Source organism: Euwallacea fornicatus, chromosome 1 (genome assembly GCF_040115645.1).
Source record: "Euwallacea fornicatus isolate EFF26 chromosome 1, ASM4011564v1, whole genome shotgun sequence".
In the NCBI taxonomy this organism is placed as follows: Eukaryota; Metazoa; Arthropoda; class Insecta; order Coleoptera; family Curculionidae; genus Euwallacea; species Euwallacea fornicatus.
In genome coordinates, this window is record NC_089541.1 from 7528832 (window position 1) to 7552718 (window position 23887).

Sequence of the window (23887 nt, forward strand, 5' to 3'; positions counted from 1 at the left end):
CTAAGGTTATTCTTATTGTTTTGCATGATGATTTAAAAAGCGCCTTTCTCGAATTATTTAGAACTTTAGACGTATTTCACTGCAAATTGTGAAAACGTAAAATGTAACTTAAAAGATTTTTTATAATTTTTTCAGCGCCAAAATACTTCGTTACTAAAACTTAACCTCAAAATCTGTCTACAAAATAAACATTGTCAAAAATCACTCAATCATCAAAAAACACCGACATCATCGATCAAGCAAAAAGAAAAAGATAAACTCTAGTCTAGGGACTCAAATAGAGAAGACATGTATTCTTAACTTCATAATAATCAAATATTAAACATGGCCACTGGAATACAATACATTAATGGATACAATCTATCATTGTTTGTACTAAAAAACTATTTTATTTTTATTTTCAAATTAAAAACTATTGTAATATTTCAGCGAATACGAGAAAAAGTGTTTAAATCATTGAATAGCTTCAAGAAAAACGCAAAAACAAATTTGAACTAACCGTTTTTAGATCTTGCTTGTATACCAGCGGCCATTTACATCTCAAATAACGAAAAGTGATTCGTTGATGTCAAATTAGGTTAAGGTAAAATTCATATTTATCGAAAAGTGAAAATGAAAGTAGGAAATTATTAATCAGAAATAAATTAAATAATATGATTGTATTGACGTATTAAATTTTCTTTAGTAAATAATTAAACCAACGTTAAATTCACAAATGGCCCTATCACGAGTATTTCCTATTACGCAACTAGCTCGTTTTGAGATTAAAGGAGTGGGCACAAGGGGCCAACAACTGAGTACCTCCAAATCCGTAAGAACTGCATACACAACTAAACACGGAATTATATTAGAGGAGCCTCAAAAAACCAGGTTTGGTATTTTGAAGGTAAGCTTCTGTTACCATGAAATACCTGAATAAAACTTTAGTTGATATTATATATGTATAAAAGAAAGTTAGATTCTCATTGATCATCCATTGAATTTACCCTAAATACCTTACAGCTGGATGTATAAATTTATATAAAATTAATGAAGTTTAATGCAAACAAGTACTTTTTATGAAGCCTAAAATGGATGTAATGGCTATAAAAATAATGATAGTTTTTTTAAAAGCTATTTGTATTCAACCTTTTTTTTGTGATGTCTTGAAGGCATATCTTGATGTTTATTATATTAATTTAAAATTACTCAGGGTGAGTACCGTTTAATGAGGAAACTTTACATCCACATGTTCTTTCTTTACAAGTTGGTGACTACCTTGTTTAAAAATATTGAAAAAGAATAATAAAATATTAGTCATTTTATGCCTAAATTTTCTAGGTTCTTTTCACAGTTGCTATTGGGCTCTTCATTGGGGCTGCAATTAGTAAAAATATAGCAAATTTTCTCGAAGAAAATGACCTGTTTGTCCCGGCCGACGATGATGACGATGACGACTAATGTACAACTTACAGCTTTAGGTGCTTAAAAACAGTTTAAAATTTAGAATTTGTTATGGATAGAAGACGCTTTAAAAAGGTTATTAATTTTATTTTTGTTTGTGTGATATTTTTCATTTTTATTATGGTAATGCTTTTACAATATAATAATTTATTATTTTACTTTTGTGTTTTATTTACTGAAAAAAATGTATAATTTAAAGGCAGTATTAATCAACAAATTAAATTAATATATTCATGTCAATAATTATAAAAAAACTTCAGAAAAGGGTGACACTAATTCATAATAATTCGCGTCAATAAATATTAAATAATATGTAATCAAGCAATCAAATAGTAAGTAATTATGGCTTAAAATGCTATCACAACATAATATAATATTTTTACTCTGGAGGTCTTTTATGTGGACCCCAGCCATGGAAACATTTAGTGAAGCGTCTAGATTCTTTGTTCTTTATTGTTAGAAACAATTGTCTTGGTCTGTCTGGTTGCTTCACCCTCATATGCTGAATGTAAACCTAAAATATATGAAAACGCATCATTTTCGGGTTTGTTAAAAGTATTGTGGAAGTTATCAACCCAGAAGTTATTGAATTCTGGGCACCCTGAGCGACATGGGTAAGATATGGAATTGCAAATTCCTTATCGTTTTTCGAGTGATTCATAATAAATTAACATATGCAAAATTCGAGAGTCATCGATATCATTTTTGATTCGGTAACAATGCAATACCTTTTGACGAGTCAAGACATAGAAACATAGAAATCACATTACATCAATAACTGATTGGTTAACTCGCATATTTTGTTGGTTGGGGTCATGAAGATGTAATAAATTATTGCGAAACGTGGAGTAGTTTAGAAAAATGCCTTTCATTTCTTCTCCCAACCCCTTCAACTTAATTTAGAATCTAATTCTACAAAGAAATAAATTTATTAAAGGTACCATGGATCATTGCGATAATGAAATAGCTTTCTTAAAATAAATCTGCAGGTTATGGATAAGCTATGCCACTTACTTGAGCAGATTTATACGAGAGTTTAATTTCAACCTCGCTGCATTTGGGTCCCAACCATAGGAATACTTGCTGGCCGTTATCGAGGATCATTATATCATCATCAGCCAAATCATCCTAGTAATATGAAATAATCCTATTTACATCCAGAGTTTCAATTTGACAATATATTTTTATAATAATTATTAGATAGACCGAAAACTTGCCTGACAAAAATCGGAACACTTCTCCGAAACCACATAGTAACCTTTCTCGTTCGAACAACGAAACAGTCTGGTATACTGCATAAATGTGGCATCACTATCGTATGGTTTTCTACCGTTCAATCCCAGCCAGAAGAAATTGTCAGGTTCTTCTCCTGAAATGAGAAATTCAATCTTTTTGTTGTTTCCACACTCATAATCACAACCTTCTGATATAACTTGAAGAGTGACCCAGGGACTGTTAAACATTTCTTCAGCAATATCTTGGACTAATCTCGCCTCATCTGAGTCAGATTTCGCTCCAACCCACACATAAACAATCCCAGAATCTGGATTATCATCTTGTTCAAATGGCACTTTGAGTATGTAACTGGAAAACATACATTGTGTTTTAAAATTTTTTTTGAAAATCTCGAATTAGACTTACCAGAACGCAGAATTCAGTAAAGAGGCATCTGGATTGATCTGCACCAATCTCGTATACAAGGCACTACCGTTGGACCGCAAATGGTAAAACTCTACCGCGTTTTTTTCCTTCACTTTACGCTTACCTTGATGAATGATGAATTTGCGCTTAAAATGAGCCATGAATTTCATATTTTCTTGCTGCTGGTGGGTCCTTACTACCTCTAAATTTTCCTAAAAAGGACAGACTTCCAAACCCTATAGTGATTATTATGATGAATATACTCTTACATCGAAAACAGCTTTAAATTTCTTTTGCAAAGTGAACGTGAAAGTCAGCCAGCCCATATTTGAGGCTTCCCTGCCTTGCCAGAAATATACAACCACCTGTATATCATCCGCGTCTTCTGTATCTGCGCGAACATCTTCGTCGTCCAATGGAACCCAATAGCGACAAAGAAATACGTAACAGTCTTTCGAATAGAAGTGGCCTATGAGAGGGAGAATAATAGTTATTACCAGGCGAACAAATTTAGCAGCAGCCTAATTAAAAGCATTAACACTCTCAAATGAACTAACCAATTTCGTCTTCAGCTAGTCTCACGAACTTCTTTCCCTCCAAAACGAATGCTTCCATGCTTTCCAGGTCTTCGTTCCACTCGTCCATTAGTTGCTGAGCTTCATGTAATGGCATTAAAGGTTGTCTGAAAGGAATACTTTTTTTGCAGTTTTCAAGTTTCCAATGATGTAGCACAAATTTAGGACATAACTTTGCTTTTTCATGCGCAATATTCTACATTATATAACCCGGAAATATGTATTCGAAAATGGTGCGTTCGAGACAGAAATTTCAGTCTAAAATTTGAGTTTTCACTCCGCCATAGATGAAAATAAATTAAGAAAACTTATTAAAGATAACCGAAAAAGAGACAAAAAATTATTGGTAACATAAGTTGAAATACAGTAATTAGATTAAAAATTGCAGAATTTACATACTATAGTCATACTGATCGGTATGTCGTACACAACTGTAGCTACTTACTGACCAATTATCAATATAAATGGTCGATAATTATATTAGTCTTAGGGGATTTTTATAACTAGACTAGAAAAGTATTTTACCTAATTAATTCGTGCATATTACGCATACCTGGGAGTGAAAAGAGCAGTCAAATCAGCTTTGGTTTCCTGCTTTTTCGCCCACTTAGTGAGATCAGCTCCAGTTTTCTGAACAGACTCCGCAGTCCTTGTAAAGTCCACTGCGATAACTTCATCCCATCCGGAAAATTTGCACTTGAAAATCTAAAAAAAATAAAAAAACATGTAGCAATAATTAATTTTCGAAAGGAGAAATGTAACTTGTGGTTCCGTGCCCTCTCTAACCCTTGTCACAAGTGCATGCTCAGGTCTATCAATCATATTAAATAGCTCTTCGGAGAGTTTTACTGCGGCAGCGTTAACCAGACGAGTCGACTTCTTTCCAATCCTATGCAAATATAAAACATTCTTTCACACGCGCTTAATTCTCAATTTTCGACCATTTTAAACATGATCTATTTTATTTTAAACCGCCTATAAGTCTTACCAAACGAATACATCCAAATAACAGTCCAAAATATAAACGTTCTTGCTGATTAAAAGTGTGTTAACCAGCTTTGCATGTGGAACCTCTACTTGGGGCAATTCCAAATATCCCATCCCCAATTGCACTTTGTAAAGTCTTGGCGGAACTGGGGTGAAATCAGGATCTACATGCTCCTATTTTTTTTTCAGAGTTTAAAAAGAGGTTGTTAATTATATTAAAAGTTCCTCACTTTAACAACTTCCTGAGGTAACGCATCTTCAGGTAGGCCCAAAGTATCCCAGAATTCTTTGCTTTCGTCTCCGACAGTTTCCGTGATTATCTCAGCTTTATTTTTCCGTTCATTTTTATTTATTTTTTCGCACATTAATCGGGCTTTAGATTTTAGGGTATTTTTCGCTTTCTTGCCGTTCCAAATAAATATATTCATGCCTAAAAATAAAATTGGAAATAAGACATCGCCTCGCTGGTATTATATTACATATGCAAAGCACCTGAGAAATATTATAGAAAAATATGTGAATTACCAATAATCTTAATCACAATCAGTGAGGTATTGGTGATTTTATTACAAAAAAATTCTTACCTGTGTCTAAAATGAAAACGAAATGTGGATCTAGCGAATACGGACTAATTGCAACAGGCTCCAAGTGAATAGAAGGTCCTGCTCCGTGAATTCTGTATAACCTTGTTTCAAATGTCTAGGAAATAAAAGAAGAGACACCCCAAAGTAACACGACAAATGCTTCTAATGGAAAAGAATAACTCACCATATTCTCTACGGTATAGAAGCCACTACATGTTCTCCCCCCTTGAATATACGTAATTTGCGTATCAAACAAATTGAGAAACTCATCAGACTCGTCTCCCTGCTCCTCGCGAATGGTTCTACATTGCGCCCCTAAATAATTCCTCAAGTTCACAGCATGAATTGCAGAACATGCTTTTTTGTCCAACTGTGAAAGGCTTATTGAAATAACAACATTAAATAAAAAAAATAAGCATTACAGAGGCTTTCTCCCCGATCCAAAAATAAATCTCCCAATTTAAACAGTAATTTTCGTCTACCGTGGTCTTGAGAACGATGTAGCAGTCGCCCTCATAAAATTTACCATATGCTACTTCATCGATTCTATTTGGCAGGAAATTTTCGATCTCCCAAATTGTTAAACCTGCCACCTGCCCTGCATCCGATTCGAAGAACTCGGAGTAATCTAGAGGAGGCTTCTCTAATGCTTCGTCCCAACGTTTCGGTCTGAAATAATGAATTTTCAAAAGGAAAATTTAAAAAACTTTGTTTTCGGTACTTTAAAGATTCCACTTTCGCCTCTTCTTCTTGGAGAATCATGCTTTTTTCCTCGGCGATATCCTTCATTCCCTAATGTAATCACGAAATCAAAAATGAAATTTTCAAAGCTTTTTCACATTAATTTGCAGTCTTGCCTTCAGAATTTTCGCCTGATCTTGATCGGCTTCCTCATGGTCTCTCCGCCCCCTCCTAAGCCTCATCTTCCTCGCAATAGGATCTTTACTAGGATCTAAAAAGACATATAACCGCTTTCAATATTTTAATACGCAATTTCACTAACTCACACACTCACTTTGGGCAGGGGCAGGTGTGGGGACACTGGCCCCTGCTAACCTCAGCTGATTTTGTAGCGAAAAATCTATATTATAAAACTCAATTCCCGCCCCTCTGGTGATCTCTGTAGATTTTGGAGGCATTATCAAGTCAGGATTACCCTTGAGGTCTAAAGTTACTATGTCAGTTAATAAGTGAATTGCGTCTGGTAATGTTATCAGGCGATTTGAGCTTAGATTAAGTTTTTTTAGAGAACCGCATCTAAAAGATTTTACGGTTATTAATTGTTATTAGTAATGAGATTGATGTACCTACTGACCTACATAAACCTTCAGGAATCATTTCCAGCTGATTATGAGCAGCAGAGAAAATCTCTAAAGCGCCCAATTTTCCTATCCCTGAAGGAATACCTTCAAAATCTAAATTGTTGCTGTTAACATAAAGCCTTCTAAGACATTGGAGTTTGCATAAAGTCGACGGTAGATTTGTCAGTTTATTATAAGACAGATTTAAAGTTTCAAGTTTTTGCCAGAATTCTATAGCTACAAACACCCCAACTCAATTTCCTAAGTTCACAATATGATAATATAAATACCTGAAGACAGCTCAATGATCTCATTATTGCTCAAATTCAACCTCTTCAAGCTAGGCAACGAATATAAAGCATCAGGAACTTTAGGCAATGCGTTTTCTGCTAAATCGACATCAGTCAAATTCACTAAATTCTCCAAATTACTAGGGAAATTACTCAAATTTCTCTGAGTATTCCTTAACTGCAGCGTTTCCAAGCTGACTAAACTTGGTAGCTGCCTAAGTTGAAAATGCACCATGGGATTATTGTTTAAGATGAAAGTTTGAAGATTTGCCAGCCGCCTTGTTTGGGGAGGAAGAGTTTCAAGGTTATTGTTACTGAGGTTCAAAAACAGGAGATCAGTTAGGTTGATAAAAAGGGAGTTTGGGATGGCATCAATGCTATAAGTTTATTTAGTTATTTTAGTCATTTTTTACTTTGTTTTACTTACTGATTATGGCTGAGATTTAAAACCAAGAGACTCCGGGCTTTGTCTAGCCCTTCAGGGACTTCTTTCAAATTATTATGACTCAAATCTAGTGTACTTAGCTCTTCTAGGTTGAAAAGCTCACAAGGCACCCCTGAATTTTTTACTTTGTTGTGTCTTAGGTTGAGTGTTCTGAAGACACATATATATATATATTCATTTTTTTATAAATTTATATCAAGATCAAAAACTAAAGAGGAAAGTCATTATATTAATTACAGATATGGCACATAACAGATACTTAGAACTTTTAAAATTTTATTCTCCAGATTTACCAGTAATTCATGGATTATTACCTTAGACAGTTGAGTTCTGTTAATTCCCCATGCAACTTTTCTAAGTTGTTTCTTGTTAGTGATAAATGCTCTAGTTTCATCAAATTTCCCATTTCTTTGGGCACCTCACTGAGGTTAGTACGATCCAATTTGAGCCATTGGACACCAGTCATGTAACCCACTGCATCTGGGAATTTGTCCTTCTGAAGCAAATACATATATTTTTATTCAAGTTACACTTAAGTTGCTGTTAATTCAAGATTGGAGCTGGATCTGCATGTATAGATAAACAGTGTAAAAGCATGACAGTAAAACCCTCTTCTTGAATTATATTAGTGAGGGAAGAATGAAGATTAAAGGCTGAGTTAAGGGCAAGGGTTAGTCTATATCATCCACTTGATTTTGAAGTTTTCAAGGCTAAATTAATTTCTGAATAAAGCCAATGTTTATTGTCGATAAGTGTGACTCAGGCTGCAATGGTATAGGTTCAAGTAAGCTCAATTTATTAGTAACTTACACTGAAATCGTTTCTTGTAAAATCTATGCCCCTTACAAAAGGCAATACTCCAGTATTATGAGACATTTTGTTTCCTTTTTAGGCACTGCACATTATCTTTAAAATTAGCATTAAGTCCTACTAGTTACATTAGTTCAATCACAACACACAACTCTTAAAAATTTCATTTCATTTAAAACATACTAATTGCACCTTAAATACATTAACCTTCAATATTTTGGTTCATGACGTAATTTCTAGCCCTAACAGCTGATTCTGACATAAAATAGTTGCTGCACATGCGTCTTTTTGTTATAGCGGTTAACATTATCGATACATATATACCTAACAGCTCATCAATAATACAAATCGTAAACCTAAGGTATTAAATAGAATTGAGTAAATGAATTTATTCTAGACATTACTCCAATTTTTCAAAGCCTTTTTAAGGTTTACTTTAATTATCACCTTTTATAAAATCTACATCGCTGCTACTCCCTACTCCTTTTTTTGCTTAAAGTTACATTTCGTTTTAAAAAAATATTGAAACTTGCATAAATATTTGTTTTCCATTTTTTTTGTTCTACTACTATATGTACATAATCTACGGCATGATATATCGATATGATACCGATGCCAGGCTAATCGACATAATAACGAATTGACAATGACATTTATCCCTTCTACCGCGCCGAAATCGAAAATCGATTGAAAGCTCAACCTCAACCAGTACGAAAATTTCCGCTCGTCTTTTTCAAAAGAACGTCCGCCGTGTGCGGTTGAAGCGCAGTCGTGCGATCGTGTGCCACCACGCAACTTTACCCATAAAATCATGGAAAATCTTATCTAGTTTTTGTTGATCATGTGCCCCACTTATTTATTTTAATTCTCCATAGTTTAATTTTGGTTTCTCACATTCGTTTCCGTCAAGACATCGTTTCTAAAGTCCGTTTTTTCATAATTTCATGCGCTGGTGTTTCATAACCTTTGTTCAGAAATCGCGTTTTATTTTTGGATTCAACTGTTTTTCGGTAATTTGAAGAAAATGGATAAAGCCGGGGAGAAAAAACGTATCGTGTACCGTTTGGTATTAACGGGGGGTAAGTCGATTTTAACAGGTTTCTTCAGTAGTTAGCTCAGTTACTTATTAAATTAAGGTCATTTTCATCTTTGTTGTGATCTGGTGCATTATTGATTTTAAACCTCATTTAGGTGGATTTTGTTTAGTGGCTAGTAATAATGGTAAGGGGTGCGTGATAAATGCTAATTTAGAAATCAACTAAAAGGTACTGTGCCGTAAAAAATAGTAATGGGACCCCACATGTTCCCTACTTCCTCACCATGTGCCTTATATACAAATTAAAAATACAAAAGTGAAGAGTAGCTTATGAATTTTTGTACATTAAAATACATAAAAAGACTGAGTGAACCATACCAAAGTACCTAAGGTATCTGCCTCTTGTGTAAGAGTAAAAGAGACATGTTACAGAATTTTAAGTATTTCCAGATAATTGTTATTCAATTTGGCCTAAATTTTCACATTTTTGTGAAATTAAGAATCCATTATGCACCCCATTCGCTCAGCTGCTTCCCTTTCCTCACATTTTAACTTGGCCCCTGGTAGGTATGTAAGTATTTGGAGATCCCTCCTCTTTTCAAATGTTAGGAACCCTATTCTTCTTATAACACTTCAAATCATAGAATTCTAAGAAACCAGACCAGGCTTCATTTTCCTTTCGCTACCTCAAACTTTTTGCATTATGCAGATCCACCAGGAAAACCATTTGACTAAAATATGAAATTCTTGTGCAGTTCTGATGCCATTTAGAAACTTCTTGTAATTATTATCTTGTTGGGTAGATGTTTTATTTTTTAACTTGTCTTGAATTCCATTGCCTGTTATTTGTAGCCCAAATCAGTAGAGAAATTAATGCATGCATTCTTAGGTATCTAAAGGGTATAATGAGATAAAGTACAAGACGACACACGTAAAATTTATTTGTAAATAAGGATAGATTATTTGAGCCTAAAGAAATCTAGGGGTATTAAATTAGAATCCTATTTTTCTAAGTTTTAAGATATGCAATTCAAGCAAACTAGAGTTAGTTGAATGTTGAAAACCTCTTTGTCACCCTACATCTTGAAAAGCATTGTCATATAAATATTTGTTATTATTTTTCTTTGCTCACCTGTAAAATTTGTTCCATTATTACTTAGTTCACTCTGTATATTGTATAATTTGTTTTCAGGTCCCTGTGGTGGAAAGACCACTGGTCAGGCGAGACTGTGCACATTCTTCGAAAATCTAGGATGGAAGGTAAAAAGAAAATTATTTATATATCATTCCGTATTAATACGTAGAGATATTTTCACAGATTGATGTAGTTAATGTTCAATGTAATGCTGGCAAATGCTGTATTTTATACTTGTCCACTTTATTACAGGTCTTTCGGGTGCCTGAAACAGCTTCAGTGTTGCTTAGGTAAGTTGAAATATGTACATCTCGGTTCGTGGAAACATGTCTGAGATCTTTAAATTATCTTCAATACCAGCTTCTTGCCATTCCTTCAATTACTCAAATTCTTTAACAAAAAGATCAATTATTGGAAGAGTGGGAAATCAAGCTATTTTGCGTTGTTCGCTCTTCTGTAGAACTTTTTTACCTGCCTCATCGTAAGTTCACTATATTAAGGGATTTTTTCTCTACTAGAAGTATGGTTTTAAGCAGGAAAAAAAGATAATATCCGTGAACAATTTAATATCATTTTGTAACACCAACAACGCAATTACCCTGCTATTACATGGATAGTTTTGCCGTTTTTCCTTTGATAGATATAAACAAATGTATTATTTAGTCCAGGTTATGTTTTGCTCTATTTACATTAATAACAATAACAATTATTAGGTAATAACAAAGTGAGATCAACAAAAATTTCAATTAGTAGGAGTGAGCATATTAGGTCAATTAGATTTTAGTGTTTTTGTTTTCAGTTTTTACTTGATTTTGAGACGTGTAAAATTAATTAAATAAATGTCAAGACCAATAACAATTTGCAGTTTTCATTAGGGCAAATTTCAATTGTCTGCTTCTATTCGTTTCAGTGGAGGAATTAAATTCAGCGACCTCAGTGAAGATGAGGGTAAGTACAATCACTGATGATATAATTAACTCAGAATTTTAAAACTTCCATGTATTGAGAGACTTCAAAACTCATTTCTTTTAAACTTACCTCCCTATACCAATAAAGGTATTATCAACTCTCATGCCAGCGCTTCAAATTCGTTAAATTTTTATTTATCAGCAAATTACAAATGTTGAAACTCAATAGTAAAACACGTTAGGGTTCTTTTCAATAGAACGTGTTTTGCTAATAAATTGTTATTTTAACGTCTGCTTTGGGATTCTAATAGAAAGGCGTGGGCTACGGTTTAGCGTATTTATTTAAAATAGAACTACTTTTGCATGTTAACAAGGCACTTATTAGTGCCTCGTCTGGTTACAATCAAACTGCAAAAGCATTAAAAGTTTGTAGATTTGCATTTTGCCTAGAAGTTTGTGTTCAAAGATATAGTGAATATCATGTTCAAAAATTTGCGAAAAAATATTTTCATTATGATTAAGTGATCTATGGCAAATTAATTAATTTAGTCATGATTCACTGTTGAGGAGCAGCAAAATTTACACGAGACTAACGTGGAAAATGCTATTTACCAGTTTTATTGAGTGTTATTAGAACCTGACGTTTCTATGATTGGCGTCTAAAGCTTTTAGAAATAGATTTACAATAATTCATTGTCGGCAAACTCATTTTTGTTTATACCTTCCTTACTTGTTTACTCAATTCGAAGCAATGAATTCGTTTTGGGTGTATTTTTGTGTTATTCAATATAGTGAACACAATTTTTTGGCCTAAGATTGAAAATAAAATTGTTTATTTTTAGATCCTTCATCTATGTATATTCGAATATGCTTTTGTTCGATTATTTGAAAAAACACGTGTTCCTAATTATGATAATTATTACACGGTAATTATCACACGTCGTAGGAGATAATTTTGCGATATTAGCTCGATATTAATATGATCAATGCATTTCTCCTTCTGGAGCAGTTTTTGAGCAAGATACTGCTTAAAATAATCTAAGGAATAAACATACTTTGGGCAACAATTTTTATATAAAACATTCATTCGCAATTAATTCATATGAACATTTTTTCAATACGTTGTGTTACAATCACGGAAATTAATAACAGTACGGCAATGTCTTGGCATAGTCGAAATCACCCTATCTGCAGTGTCTTGTGATAAAAGTTGCCACTGCTCCCTGAGGATGTTTTGTAAAGCCGAATTGTCACGAACAATCATTATACGAGGATAGAATTGACTTTGCAGTATGTCCAATATGTGCTCTATGAGATTCAAGTCGTGCGATTATAGTGGCCAATTGATAAGAGTTACATTGTAGTTTCTGAACTAACGTGTAGTATCTTACCTAATATGTAAACTAGAATGCTCTTGGATATCGAGAAGTTCTACGCCAACAGCATTTGCAAGAAAAAAGACAACTGAGTTGAAAACATGGTCTTGGTACGGCACTTGGTTCAGCGTTTGTGGCAAACAAACGTACTTAATTTGATTATGTGGTATGTGACTCATACATTAGTCTATTTTTCAATATGAAGATTTATCAATAATTGTCCTTGTTCCGTGGATTATTTTAAGCAGTGTATTTATTATTTCTTTATGAAAAGGTGGATCTTCGAACATCAAGTTAACGTACAACTTACGAAGTGATTTATTTTATTAAGTTAAAACATCTAAATCAAACAACCAAAAGAACATTCTTAAACGAAGTGAGTCATCGCAATTATTCGGAAAAATATCCGTATAGGACCCATTTTTCTAGCAAAATTAGTCCTTTTATGGTAGGTACTGTCGTAAACCGATTTAACCTACTCCGAAGGTACTTAAACCGTAGTTTTTACTAAGTTAAGGATATCTTTTATTGTAGGTAATAAATTTACTTGGGTTAGTTGTCCCTATAGTCTGGCCATCTGAGAAATTGCCGGGATGTTTCAAAATAAATGATGTTATCTTTTATTATGGAAAATAAACATAATTGGGGGTAGTTGCCTAGTGCCCTACTCTAGTCCTGAATCCATCTTTAAGATTGCCGGATATTCTTTCTTAAGCTGCAATGTTCAAGGACGTAACATGCGAATATATTACAAAAATATGACTTTCTCCGTTTGCTTTACAGCTCTATTTAAGTCAATATACAATGTAGAATACTATTTAAATTATTATTACACATTTCATCAACTTAAAACAAAAAAAAAATTAATTATTTAATGGATTGCAAATTATGAATGCGACATTATAGATATATTTATGAGTGTATTATCATTTGATTCTGATTTACTGTGTATTGCAGCTGTATGTGGCGCTCTTGGTTCTTTAGTAAATGGCGTAGTTGACTGACTAGACAAGGCTTTGAGTCAGATTTTCTGTAGTTGTTTTATTTCCAAGACCTGGGTCAAGGCTTTGTGGCGACACTTTGATAATCAATAACATTAATCAACTTGAAGAATAAATTATCTGTTGCATTAAATTATATTGAATTGGTTGGAATCTTAACGGTCCTCCGCTGCAACCTAAGGTCTGCTGCGGTCCATTCAATGTCCCTGCTTCTCATTCATAAACTCGTCCCTCTGCTTGCCATAGAAAAATCGTCCACGTGCATTGGCCAGACGAAATGAACTGAACCCCCCTGGGGGACATCCTCTCACCGTTCTAAATTTGCAATGTTCCCACGTAAAGTAGTTGAAGTTGTGAACTGTTCCAGGTTCATGTCCTTGTCAATTTGACAATGGTAGATTTGGTTTACTATACATTTGCTCCCTTTGACACCATGGATGAATGTATTCATCGACTTAGTCCAAAAACCGTTCATGTATGGATCCAAGCGAATTCCTGGATCATTTCCTCATGCCCACAAATCTGTCAGTTCATTTACAAAAAAAAAAAACATTTTCCAGATAATGTCCGTTCCAAATATACGAGTTTCGCTAATTTTAAAGTGAGGGCTTGACAGGAAACGTACTATGTACCATTGTGATTCACGTGGAGCTGCCAACATTTTTTGCACACAGTTTCTGTTTTTCTTTTTCCTAGCCAAATGATATTTAGGTTGTACACGCGGTATTGTAGAGTCGTTTCTGAATGGTGCCAGAAATAACTAGCTGATCCAAGAAAACGGTACAAATCGTTTGTTGTTTTTTTTTCTTGATTATCACGTACCCATCTACCATCTACATTTGTTTTTAGTATTGTGGATCGTAATTAGCACGTTGGACATATCATCAGGATAATATGGCACCCTTTCAACTGCCGCTTCCTTTTGGAACTTCGAAGCCAATATTATAAATAATACGTCGCAAGTTTAACGTTTTATTTATACGTGCACAAAAGGTTGAAACGTTTACGTGTGCAATCATATAGCCTCCCTGTTAAGTTAGCACTGAAAAATGCAACTCTATTATTAATAATCTTATCAAAGTCATGGGCATTTAATAGGTGTTTGTTGAGTCGAATAACGACTGGTTTGCAGTATGTTCGTTCATATGCTATTGTCGCCTCTCGTATATTTAGATTCTTGAATTCCATGTTGCACGAAAACCTGCGGTTATTCTGATGTAATTGTTGAAAATGGTAATAATTTCTATTAAGAATGAATAGCATTAGCGTGATATTACGCTGTAGGTTTTAAATTAATGTTCTCTTGTATAGCGTTCTGTTATCTGTTAAGGCTAGTTTTATTTGATGAGTTCCTGATGTTCATTCTCCATTACTCATATTCAACCTATTACTCCTAAGTGCTCTCTAGGTAGGTAAACATTCCAAGTTGGTTCATAAAAGAGAATACAATTTTCAATTTGACCACTTAAATAACAAAAAGGGTCCACGATTTCTTAATAATGTAAAAAGATAACGATGTCTTCCCTTACTTATGGATATTCCGTATAACTCTTAATGATTTGTATTGCTAAGAAGTAAAAAACTTGCTGATTGTCCGTCATTGTCTGCGTGTTCGAGACAAACTCACAGTAAATAAATAAAAGAATTAACAGGTAATTTGTTATAATTCAAGTTAAATCTGTTTCGTCGGAGTTTTAATAGCTGGCACAGACGTAAAGATTTATTAGTCTTCAAGGCCCAATATATTAGGAAATTTATTGTGTATCATTTTTTAATGGTGTAAATCGTAATTCTTGTTTTGTGCGACATTTTTGGAATATACGGTAGCGATGAAAAACAAGAAAAAAAGGTTTCTTCTCAGACCTTGACATTGTTTGATAAACCCCACAAATAATTAACATACAGACACTACAACAAACAAAAACATCGAAAACTACTCCCTATTACGCATATTAGCTCTTGATCCCGAAATTTCCGGTGACCAATTACAGTTATGGAACCACTGTGTATCGTGGTTATAATTGCGCCAGAAGTTGATTGGAATGATTTACCATATTCGCATTTCATATAACAATCTTCAGGAATTAACGCAGTGATCAAGGGGCCTTGACCTCTTTTTTAATTCCAGGTGTTATCTTCCAAGAGAACCTCCTCAAGACAATGCTGCAAATTGAGGACACTTTCTTCGAATTGGGCAAAACATGCAATAGAAATTGCCTCATCATTTGTGATAGGGGCGCAATGGATGCTTCAGCATGTAAGCTGCGACAATATTCAAATTTGCTTTAGTTGAACGAATGTTTTACTCAGTTATATCGAAAGAGATGTGGGAAAACATCATGGCAAGCAACAGCTGGAATAACATTGAGCTAAGAGACAACAGATACAACCAGATCATCCACATGGTGTCAGCAGCTAAAGGAGCCGAAGATTATTATTCTATAGAGGTAACCTATTTTAATTATTTGGTGCAGGGTTATAAAGGTTTCCGAATTTATCTTCTCGGCATTAGAATCATCCGGTACCATCTGCCAACCTTTTAAATTACACAAAATTTAATAGTTTTATTATTTCTTATAACATCCTGGTCCAGATCGCCGTTGGGAATTGTGCCAAAGCTTGTTATGCAATGATAGTTTATGAAAAAAGGAATTTTTCGTGTTAATTTTCTTTAAAAAAAATATTAGATTGCTAAGTGTTGGTACCACATGCCTAATCATTTAGGACCATTCTTGCCGGTCAGAAGGAGTCGAACTTGCCAGAGAATTGGATACTAAAGCAGCGGCCGCTTGGGTCGGACACCCGTATTTTGATGTTATTGACAACAGCAGCGATTTCGAGGGAAAAATCAGAAGGATGATCGGTTCAGTTTGCCATAAGATCGGTTTGGATACAGGGGACCGATTGTTGACTAATTCGAAGAAACATAAATTTCTTGTCAGGTAAGTCAATGAAACTTAAAACATGTTTTAGTTATTTCGACGGGTAAAGGCTAATTAGCAGTTAAAGACAATTTTGAGGGAAAGTATACCCCAATTTCTGCATCTTACAAATTACAAAACTAAAAGTTTTCTCTTTGTAAATTTAATTTATATTTTCCCAGTGGTCCACTCCCCGAGGATTCGGTATTTCCACCGTTCCAAGACTTTGAAGTGGTGCATAACTATCTGCAATCCAACTCGCCTAATCAAGTCAGATTACGAAAGCGTGGCCAAAAAGGTGAGAAAAGAAAATATTTCCAAATTCGTTATCTTTAAATCACCCTCCTATTACACATTTTAGGTATTTTCAATTTGTTTTCCTTTTTGATATCAGTGGCTTTCAAATTACTTAGTCCGAAATAATTGTTAGTATTTTGAGGTTATTCAAAATTTAAACAAAAAATACTTAAAGTTATTTGTCTTTTTATGTACAATTTTGTGGTACATACCAAGATTTTGTATTATTTTTTTAATTTATAATGGAGGGTTTCCAAACTGTGACATTGCTAAAATAGAATATAACGGTTGTAATGAGAAATACGGTGTTTTGTTTAATTCCTTTTTTCTGAAAAAGGGACCTTCAATCCATCAGCGTTCAAGATCGAAGTATAAAATATCAATTATTGCAAAATGTAAATAGTGGAAATCAACACTACATAAAACTGTTTGAAAATAAATCAGTGCGATTAGGACGAATTTTAAAATATCTTAAAATGAAAAAATCCTACTCATTCAATTTGGAAAGAGATTTATTAAAATGTCCTACACACGTAGTATTGAATCACGACGATCTTAATCCGATACCATGTTAAAAACAATAAAAGTTTAGCAGAAAATCTCAAGGTAAGCCTGTGTGATTTGAGTTTCCAACAAACGGCCGCTACAGACATTTTTTTTTTCTGAAAGTTTATTTATTATCTTTTTAGTAATGACCCACTTTATACACAAGAGATTTATATTGCCGATTTCTTAGATAACCGTAAAGTAGTTTATTTACATCGACGTTTTTTTTTTGTGTTAAGAGTTATTGAAAATTTGAAGTTTCAGTAAGAATTACTGGACTCAAAAAACTAAAGATTTAAAAAATAGTTACTGTGAAAAAGTGTTTCATTTGGAAATAGCCAAGAATAGACGGAATTTTAATTTCTACCACCACTTTGAAACTTATGAATCAACACAAATAAGAAAGAAAACAGAAAAATTATATTTTTTTATTGTCACGTGGCTAAGCTTGTCAAATATAATATACGTTAACAACACTTAGGTAGCATTGAATTACTAATCAAATCATTCTTTAGACTTTAATTCTTGACATAGCATCAATTTTACTTATTTTATAGGTTACTACAGTTATATCCATACAGTACGACGCCAAAACCAACCAGGGGGCCAAGTAATCGAAGTTAAGACCCAGATCAACCACCGTGACTATATAAACCTGCTCACTCAAAAGGATAACTCACATTTTACCATTTACAAAAAACGGCGTTGTTTCATTTTCAACAATCAGTATTTTCAGCTGGATATTTATGAACAACCTAGTCATCCAAGGTAAGCACAATGTCGATTTTTTCCCTTATTTTAAGTACATATAACACTTACGTACAAATTGATCGAAACTGTTTATTTAAAACCGTCTTTAACCAAATAACTAGGTGTAACATTATTCTACCATTATATAGAAGATTAAACAAAAATCATTTGTGCGTAAAAATTTGTATGTATCATAGGCCGTAAAAAAAATTACGACATTAACCGAATAAAAGGCCTACTGTTTCACATCAAGTCTTAAACTGACATAATCATCTTCCTTCAGCCCTCTATGCATGAGTAATTATTACTTTTATTTTAATAAACATTATATACGAATTAGTTATTGTACTAAAACTGGAAGGAACATCGCTCAATCATTTGCAATTGATGCTCTTAATTTGCATTGATCCGCGAATAATATTGGCTGCTTCGTTGTGCCCCTGACTTTTGGCCAGTAAATAAGCGTAAGAGCAGCTCTTCTTCATATTAGTGTTTTTAAGCAGTAACCATTTTATTAGAGCGGTGTGTCCAAAAGCTGCCGCCATCTGTAAGGGAGTAATGTTGCTTTTACCTGGTTCATCAATCTTCGCTCCGGCGTAGTAGAGCTCTCGAATACAAGTCGCGTTTTTGCAATTCTGAAAACATATTAATGTAGAGGAGATTATTTAAATTCGAGGATTTAGGTTTGAGAAAATAATTTTTCCCCAAATATGCATGTTTCTTAAAACTTATTGGTCGTCGCACGGAGATAATGGGTTTGCACTTACCATATTCTGAACGTAATAAAAAGCCGTTAAGTAGAAGGGTGTCTCATCAGCTTTTGACTTGAGAGCAACATTCGCGCCCATTTTCAACATGTATCTAACCATTTGAGTATTTGCATTGGCGCAGGCCACCATAAAAGGCGTATAACCCTCGGGATACTTAAACTTATTTACATAAGAGGGGCACTGGTTTAAAATGGTGATAACCCGTATGAGATCGTTTTGCTGGGCTGCCTGGTAAAGCATGTTAAAGTCCTTTTTATCAAAGCAAGGTTTTAGGTACCCATATATTTTCATCAGTAGCAGGATACAGCCGTAAATGACTAAAATTGATATGGCCCAGATTGACTTGGTTACCTCGGAAAGTCCCTGAGCGCACCACTCAGTAATATTAGAAACGGAAACGTGAAAAATTGAAAACATTTTTTCCCAAAATATGGTAGAATATCGAATACTTTCCCGCAAACTTGTTTATGCGTCAAAAATTTGACAAGAACTGCCAGTTTTGGTATGTTCAAAATGGCCACACGGTGGTTGGACTATTCGTAAATTGCGCAGATGTTTAAGGGCATTCTCTTATTTTCACATTGGGCTGTATATCTGGTTGCATATTACAGTAGAAACAAGTTAGCAAGCAAACCACCTTTGTTGATATAATGATGTTTTCTCATATAATTATTAATCCTTTTTATAATATGCACATTTGTGTATTCTTTTCAGATGTAGAGGGCTAATTCTACTGGAAACTTATTCAGCACTGGACGATGAAAGTCTACTTTTTAAACTCCCAACTCTCTTAAAAATCGAACGAGAAGTGACTGGCAATCCAGACTATTCAATGTATAACCTCTCACTTAGAGAAGATTGGAAAACATCAAAGAAGTACTTACAAACCAATTTTATAGGTACGTATACAGTAATAGGCTAAACTTGTAATCTATGTGTCGTGCAGTTCCCTCTGGTATGTGAAATGTCTTATATTTGTATCATAAAATCTTTTTCTTTTAGGTCCTGAAGACAGTGGCGGTCATGGACCCCAAACTAAAGTAAACGGCCACGCTGACAATTCGAATTTTGAGCGTAAATTAGCTCCGAAACTCAATGGTCACTCTTCAATAAATGGGCTAACTTCGACAACTGTCAATGGCAAGGCTTAATTACGTGTGATAAATTCCTTATTTTAATAACTTTGTACAGTTGAATTATACCATTGTTTCTTCACGAGAAGAAAGATTAGGTTCGTCGAGTAAACAAAGGTATAAGTTACTGGTTTTATATAAAATTTTATTCAATTTTGAATATATTGTGATAAAGAAAGAATAAATTGTATATGAAATTGAGAAGATAAGAAGATATGACAGTTATAACTAGTTATGCTCAATTTCATTCTCTATCTGTAATAATCAACTGAAACCTATTTAATTTCTGAAAAAGAAATAAAATTCCAAATAATTTTTGGCAGAACCTAATTCAATAAATATATCAAAATTGAATAAATGTGATTTAATAACTGTTAGGTATTCTCTTATAGTATTGTCTTCATTCTTTCATTTGTTCAATAGCGGTTCTAATCGAAGTCAAAACCGCCACTTTATTAGAGCTGTTGTTGAAATGTTTCGGTTTTGTTCCTATTCCCTAGCATCTAATGATTCATTGTAAAAATAAATAAAATCGACGTGGTACCTATAGCAAGTATGAACTAAAAGATCTATATCATAGAGTAGTTACTGCCATAAGTGCAAATTCTGACATGAAATTTTCTGTATGTAAATGACTTTTGATACTTCCAATAATTTTTTTTTACCGATTACTCTGGTATCTTTTAGGACATGTTTTTTACTTAAAAAATCCTTGTATTTTTCTATAATGGTTTTACTGTGATTTTGCGAAAACAAACCAAATTATCCTAATGTAAAATATTTGCCACTTTCCAGGGTATATTCTATGTATCTATATTCGCCAAAAATGCTTGTAACAGATTCCCTAAAATGGTTTGGGACTCGTCCCACTACTATTAGCTGTGATTTAATTATACTTAAGATTGTTAAAAAATTATTCATTATTTTAATGCTCCATCAGTAAAGAATTCACTTAGTGATGTATTTTAGAGAAAAAAGGTACCTAGTGCTAAATCATAAATATCCGTAGCTGCGTAATCAGTAATTATTACATGTTATTGCAACATAGAGAAGACACATTTCTAATAGGTTTTAGCTGATAAATCTCACACCTGAGCGGGCTGGTATATATAAAATACGTTTTATGTAATTATTGCGAATTAATTTTTATTTCTTTATAATTATAATCAAGTTTTATTTCATTATAATTATAATTAAATGTTATTTATTTTGCTTTGGTTGGATCCCTTGCAGACAAGTTACTGTTTAATTGAAGCATCCATGAACTATAGAACGATGATTGAGTTTTAATGAGTAACAGTTCAAAGTCTTCAAAATTGAACCATTTATTTCAAGCAACTGTTGTTCTTTTTAGTCAATAAGAACTTAAAATAAAAACAAATCCTAGATTGTGTGCGTTTTTTTTTAAATGCGTATCAGATCTTACTCATATCACTCACATTTTAAATATTTGAAAATGAGTAAATGAATTGAATGGTGTCGCAATTGCATCATAGATGAGAATGATGACTTGCTTGAATTGTTGCAAGCAAAGATACGGAATTTGTTCAAATTTCTTATGATTTTTCTGCGTTTTCTATCTAAAAAAAAGTACTTAACATCTTAACAATTTGTAAATTGTAAATAACATATAGGCTCTAATGCAAGCGTATACACATACATTTTAGTCTGTATCTATTAGCCACGTTGTTTGCGATACTATACGATGTTAAGTCATCAAATTTTGAATCAAAGCTCAATAGCTAACAGATTTAAAATATCGTTTTTCGCAGATATCCTATAGGAAACAATTTGTTATTGTGCTATAAAGGAACTGGCTACCATTCTTCATACATAGATTGTATTAAAATGTGTAACGTCAAATAGTAACTTAAATTTACATTAAAGACACCAAATTCTAACTTTTATTATTCAAATATTGCTTCATAACTTTTTTTCCAGGGACTAATCCTTCAGATAAGCCTGGTCTCTTTCTTTTTGTCTTTGTTGCTTCTGGTTTTTGTACAGAGTTCTCACAAGGATTTGTTTGCTCCAAGGAAAATTTCTGAGGTATAAAGCTGAAAATATATGATTTTTATTATGCATTAAACAAAAGCATAAATGCAATAATTCATATGAATATGGAGATAAATCTACCTTGAGTTGAGACTATCTGACTGGCACACTACACTTTGAGCTTTAGCGACTTCTAGTTCAGCTTTTAGTTGTTGCTGACTTTTCTGTATATCTGAATCATGGGCATATTTACACTTATGCCCAAATCTGCAGCGTCCTTTTCGGTAATTCCAACATATCTTTTTACCTAAATAAAACATTTATGATTTGTTTTCGGTTCTTTTTTGTCCGGTCTTATCGGATTTGAATAACGACCTGGTGGAAAAAACCTCTTATCTGTGGCCTTACCTATTTAACTATGGAATTCGTTTAGTTCACAGAAAGATTAGATTAACTATACAAAAGATTCATGTTAACTTCTCGATAGGTGCCTAAAATAAAAAACCTCCAAAATTTATTAACATCGCAGATTAATATCAGCCATAGTGGGGATTTCATAGGCTTATAACTAGTCATATGATCATAGAAATCTTACAAAATACACCATACGAGAATTAGCAGTCTTTTAGTATGATTAATCTTACGTTTTCTAGTTTTGAGTTTTTTAATTAATTCAATTGAATTTATATTTATTTCATTGAAATCAAATAGTAGGTATTTGCTACTGGATTGGGACTAGGTGGATAGGAAAAGCATGATGAATTTATCAGTACATTACCATTTATAATCCCAACATTCTTATTGTTGCTCATCTTAACATGTCTCTCCAAAATAGCCTCCTTTTCATTTTCGGCTACAAGAAAGGGATTTACAAAAACTGAACCAGAAACATCCACACTGGCACCAGTTTGGAATGATGGGGTGGGTAGTTTGAAAACAGGCAATGGTACTGTTTTAGTTTCAGCCTCATTTTCATCCTCACTAGATTCGTCATCTTTTGGCTCCAGTTTGATGACTGACTTCTTTTTAATTTCTGTTTTACTAAAAGATATAGCAGCTGACCCATTTTTTACTGAGTGTATCAGCTTAATGTTTCTATTGTCCTGGGCCAATTCTATGAGGTTAAAGCAAATCCCAATATGTTTGGAAAGTTCATTTATTATTTTGGTTTGCTATAACACCATAAATTTATATCTTAGGGACTAGTAAAAGTTTACAGAATTTAAACCAAGCTAATAGCCAGGCCAATCCACAATCTCAGGTGCTAAGAAAGACTATTTATACTTAAAAATTTGAAACTGAACTAAGCAACTAGGATAGTTTATGCCTGTAACTTCCAGACATTTCATTCTCTTGGAAAATCTATTTACATTAGACCAATAATAGAGCTTATGGTACTCTTTTGGCTACTGTTCTCAAATAAACCAGCCATTAGGGTTCTTAATCAACAATCAACATTAAGTGGGTGAATTGCCGCGATCCCATCAAAATTTAATTTAACAATGGTGCAAGCAATAACGAAAATTTCTTCTTACATGGAATTTTGAACTGTTAACTGCTGGCTTTGGACAGAAAACTCAGAATCTGAGTCCTCAGACTCACTTCCATAATCAGCAACTAAAGACATTTCCAATACAATTTACCCAGTGGAAATATCCCTTATATTAAAACAAACGGCTCTAAATAACAGTAATGGAAAGTATTTCGGTTTTTACTGAATAGGGGGCAAATTCAGACTTGATTTTCCATTTTTCTACGATGTAAACAAACCTAGTCACAACCTGATTTTTTAAATAAACTAGAAGAACTCTCTTCCTGATTGGTGAAGGACAATTGAAGAATAATTATACAAATGTTGGTTATTCTTTTCTATCTATGGTAATTAATGCAGACCAGAGTGAGATCAAAATGCAAACGTCGGTTCACTAATCGAGATGAATCAG

General features: G+C 33.5%; 4 protein-coding genes across 6 annotated transcripts; 1 reads left to right on the top strand and 3 right to left on the bottom strand.

Moving 5' to 3' along the window:
* Positions 1–1319: 1319 nt before the first annotated feature.
* Positions 1320–8315, bottom strand: fliI (FLII actin remodeling protein). Of its 2 annotated transcripts, none has more exons than XM_066282725.1 (22): positions 8077–8315; positions 7581–7759; positions 7249–7416; positions 6822–7198; positions 6546–6768; positions 6246–6487; positions 6088–6182; positions 5952–6022; positions 5653–5899; positions 5415–5600; positions 5231–5345; positions 4877–5076; positions 4648–4820; positions 4422–4548; positions 4213–4364; positions 3642–3766; positions 3354–3553; positions 3085–3296; positions 2864–3027; positions 2661–2812; positions 2458–2571; positions 1320–1957 (listed from the first exon to the last, which is right to left on the bottom strand). In XM_066282725.1, the coding sequence occupies exons 1-22, from the start codon at positions 8140–8142 to the stop codon at positions 1823–1825; spliced, it is 3723 nt and encodes a 1240-aa protein (XP_066138822.1). In that variant the 5' UTR covers positions 8143–8315; the 3' UTR covers positions 1320–1822. The 2 variants fall into 2 exon arrangements, with proteins under 2 accessions (XP_066138822.1, XP_066138736.1); XM_066282639.1 differs by having other exon boundaries at positions 7581–7762.
* Positions 8316–8790: 475 nt separating this feature from the next.
* Ttd14 (TRPL translocation defect 14) lies at positions 8791–21338 on the top strand. 2 transcript variants are annotated; one of them, XM_066288876.1, is made up of 11 exons: positions 8791–9155; positions 10305–10372; positions 10500–10537; positions 11158–11195; positions 15661–15789; positions 15843–15979; positions 16257–16474; positions 16636–16751; positions 17854–18064; positions 19531–19715; positions 19819–21338. In XM_066288876.1, exons 1-11 carry the CDS (start codon positions 9101–9103, stop codon positions 19965–19967), a joined length of 1344 nt encoding a protein of 447 aa, XP_066144973.1. In that variant the 5' UTR covers positions 8791–9100; the 3' UTR covers positions 19968–21338. The 2 variants fall into 2 exon arrangements, with proteins under 2 accessions (XP_066144973.1, XP_066144982.1); XM_066288885.1 differs by lacking the exons at positions 8791–9155; positions 11158–11195.
* Positions 17913–19535, bottom strand: LOC136342778 (ankyrin repeat domain-containing protein 22-like). The gene is made up of 2 exons (XM_066288920.1): positions 18814–19535; positions 17913–18681 (listed from the first exon to the last, which is right to left on the bottom strand). Exons 1-2 carry the CDS (start codon positions 19231–19233, stop codon positions 18421–18423), a joined length of 681 nt encoding a protein of 226 aa, XP_066145017.1. The 5' UTR covers positions 19234–19535; the 3' UTR covers positions 17913–18420.
* Positions 20470–23708, bottom strand: LOC136342772 (uncharacterized). Its single transcript, XM_066288906.1, has 4 exons — positions 23480–23708; positions 22723–22985; positions 22086–22251; positions 20470–22006 (listed from the first exon to the last, which is right to left on the bottom strand). The coding sequence occupies exons 1-4, from the start codon at positions 23569–23571 to the stop codon at positions 21847–21849; spliced, it is 681 nt and encodes a 226-aa protein (XP_066145003.1). The 5' UTR covers positions 23572–23708; the 3' UTR covers positions 20470–21846.
* Positions 23709–23887: the final 179 nt, after the last annotated feature.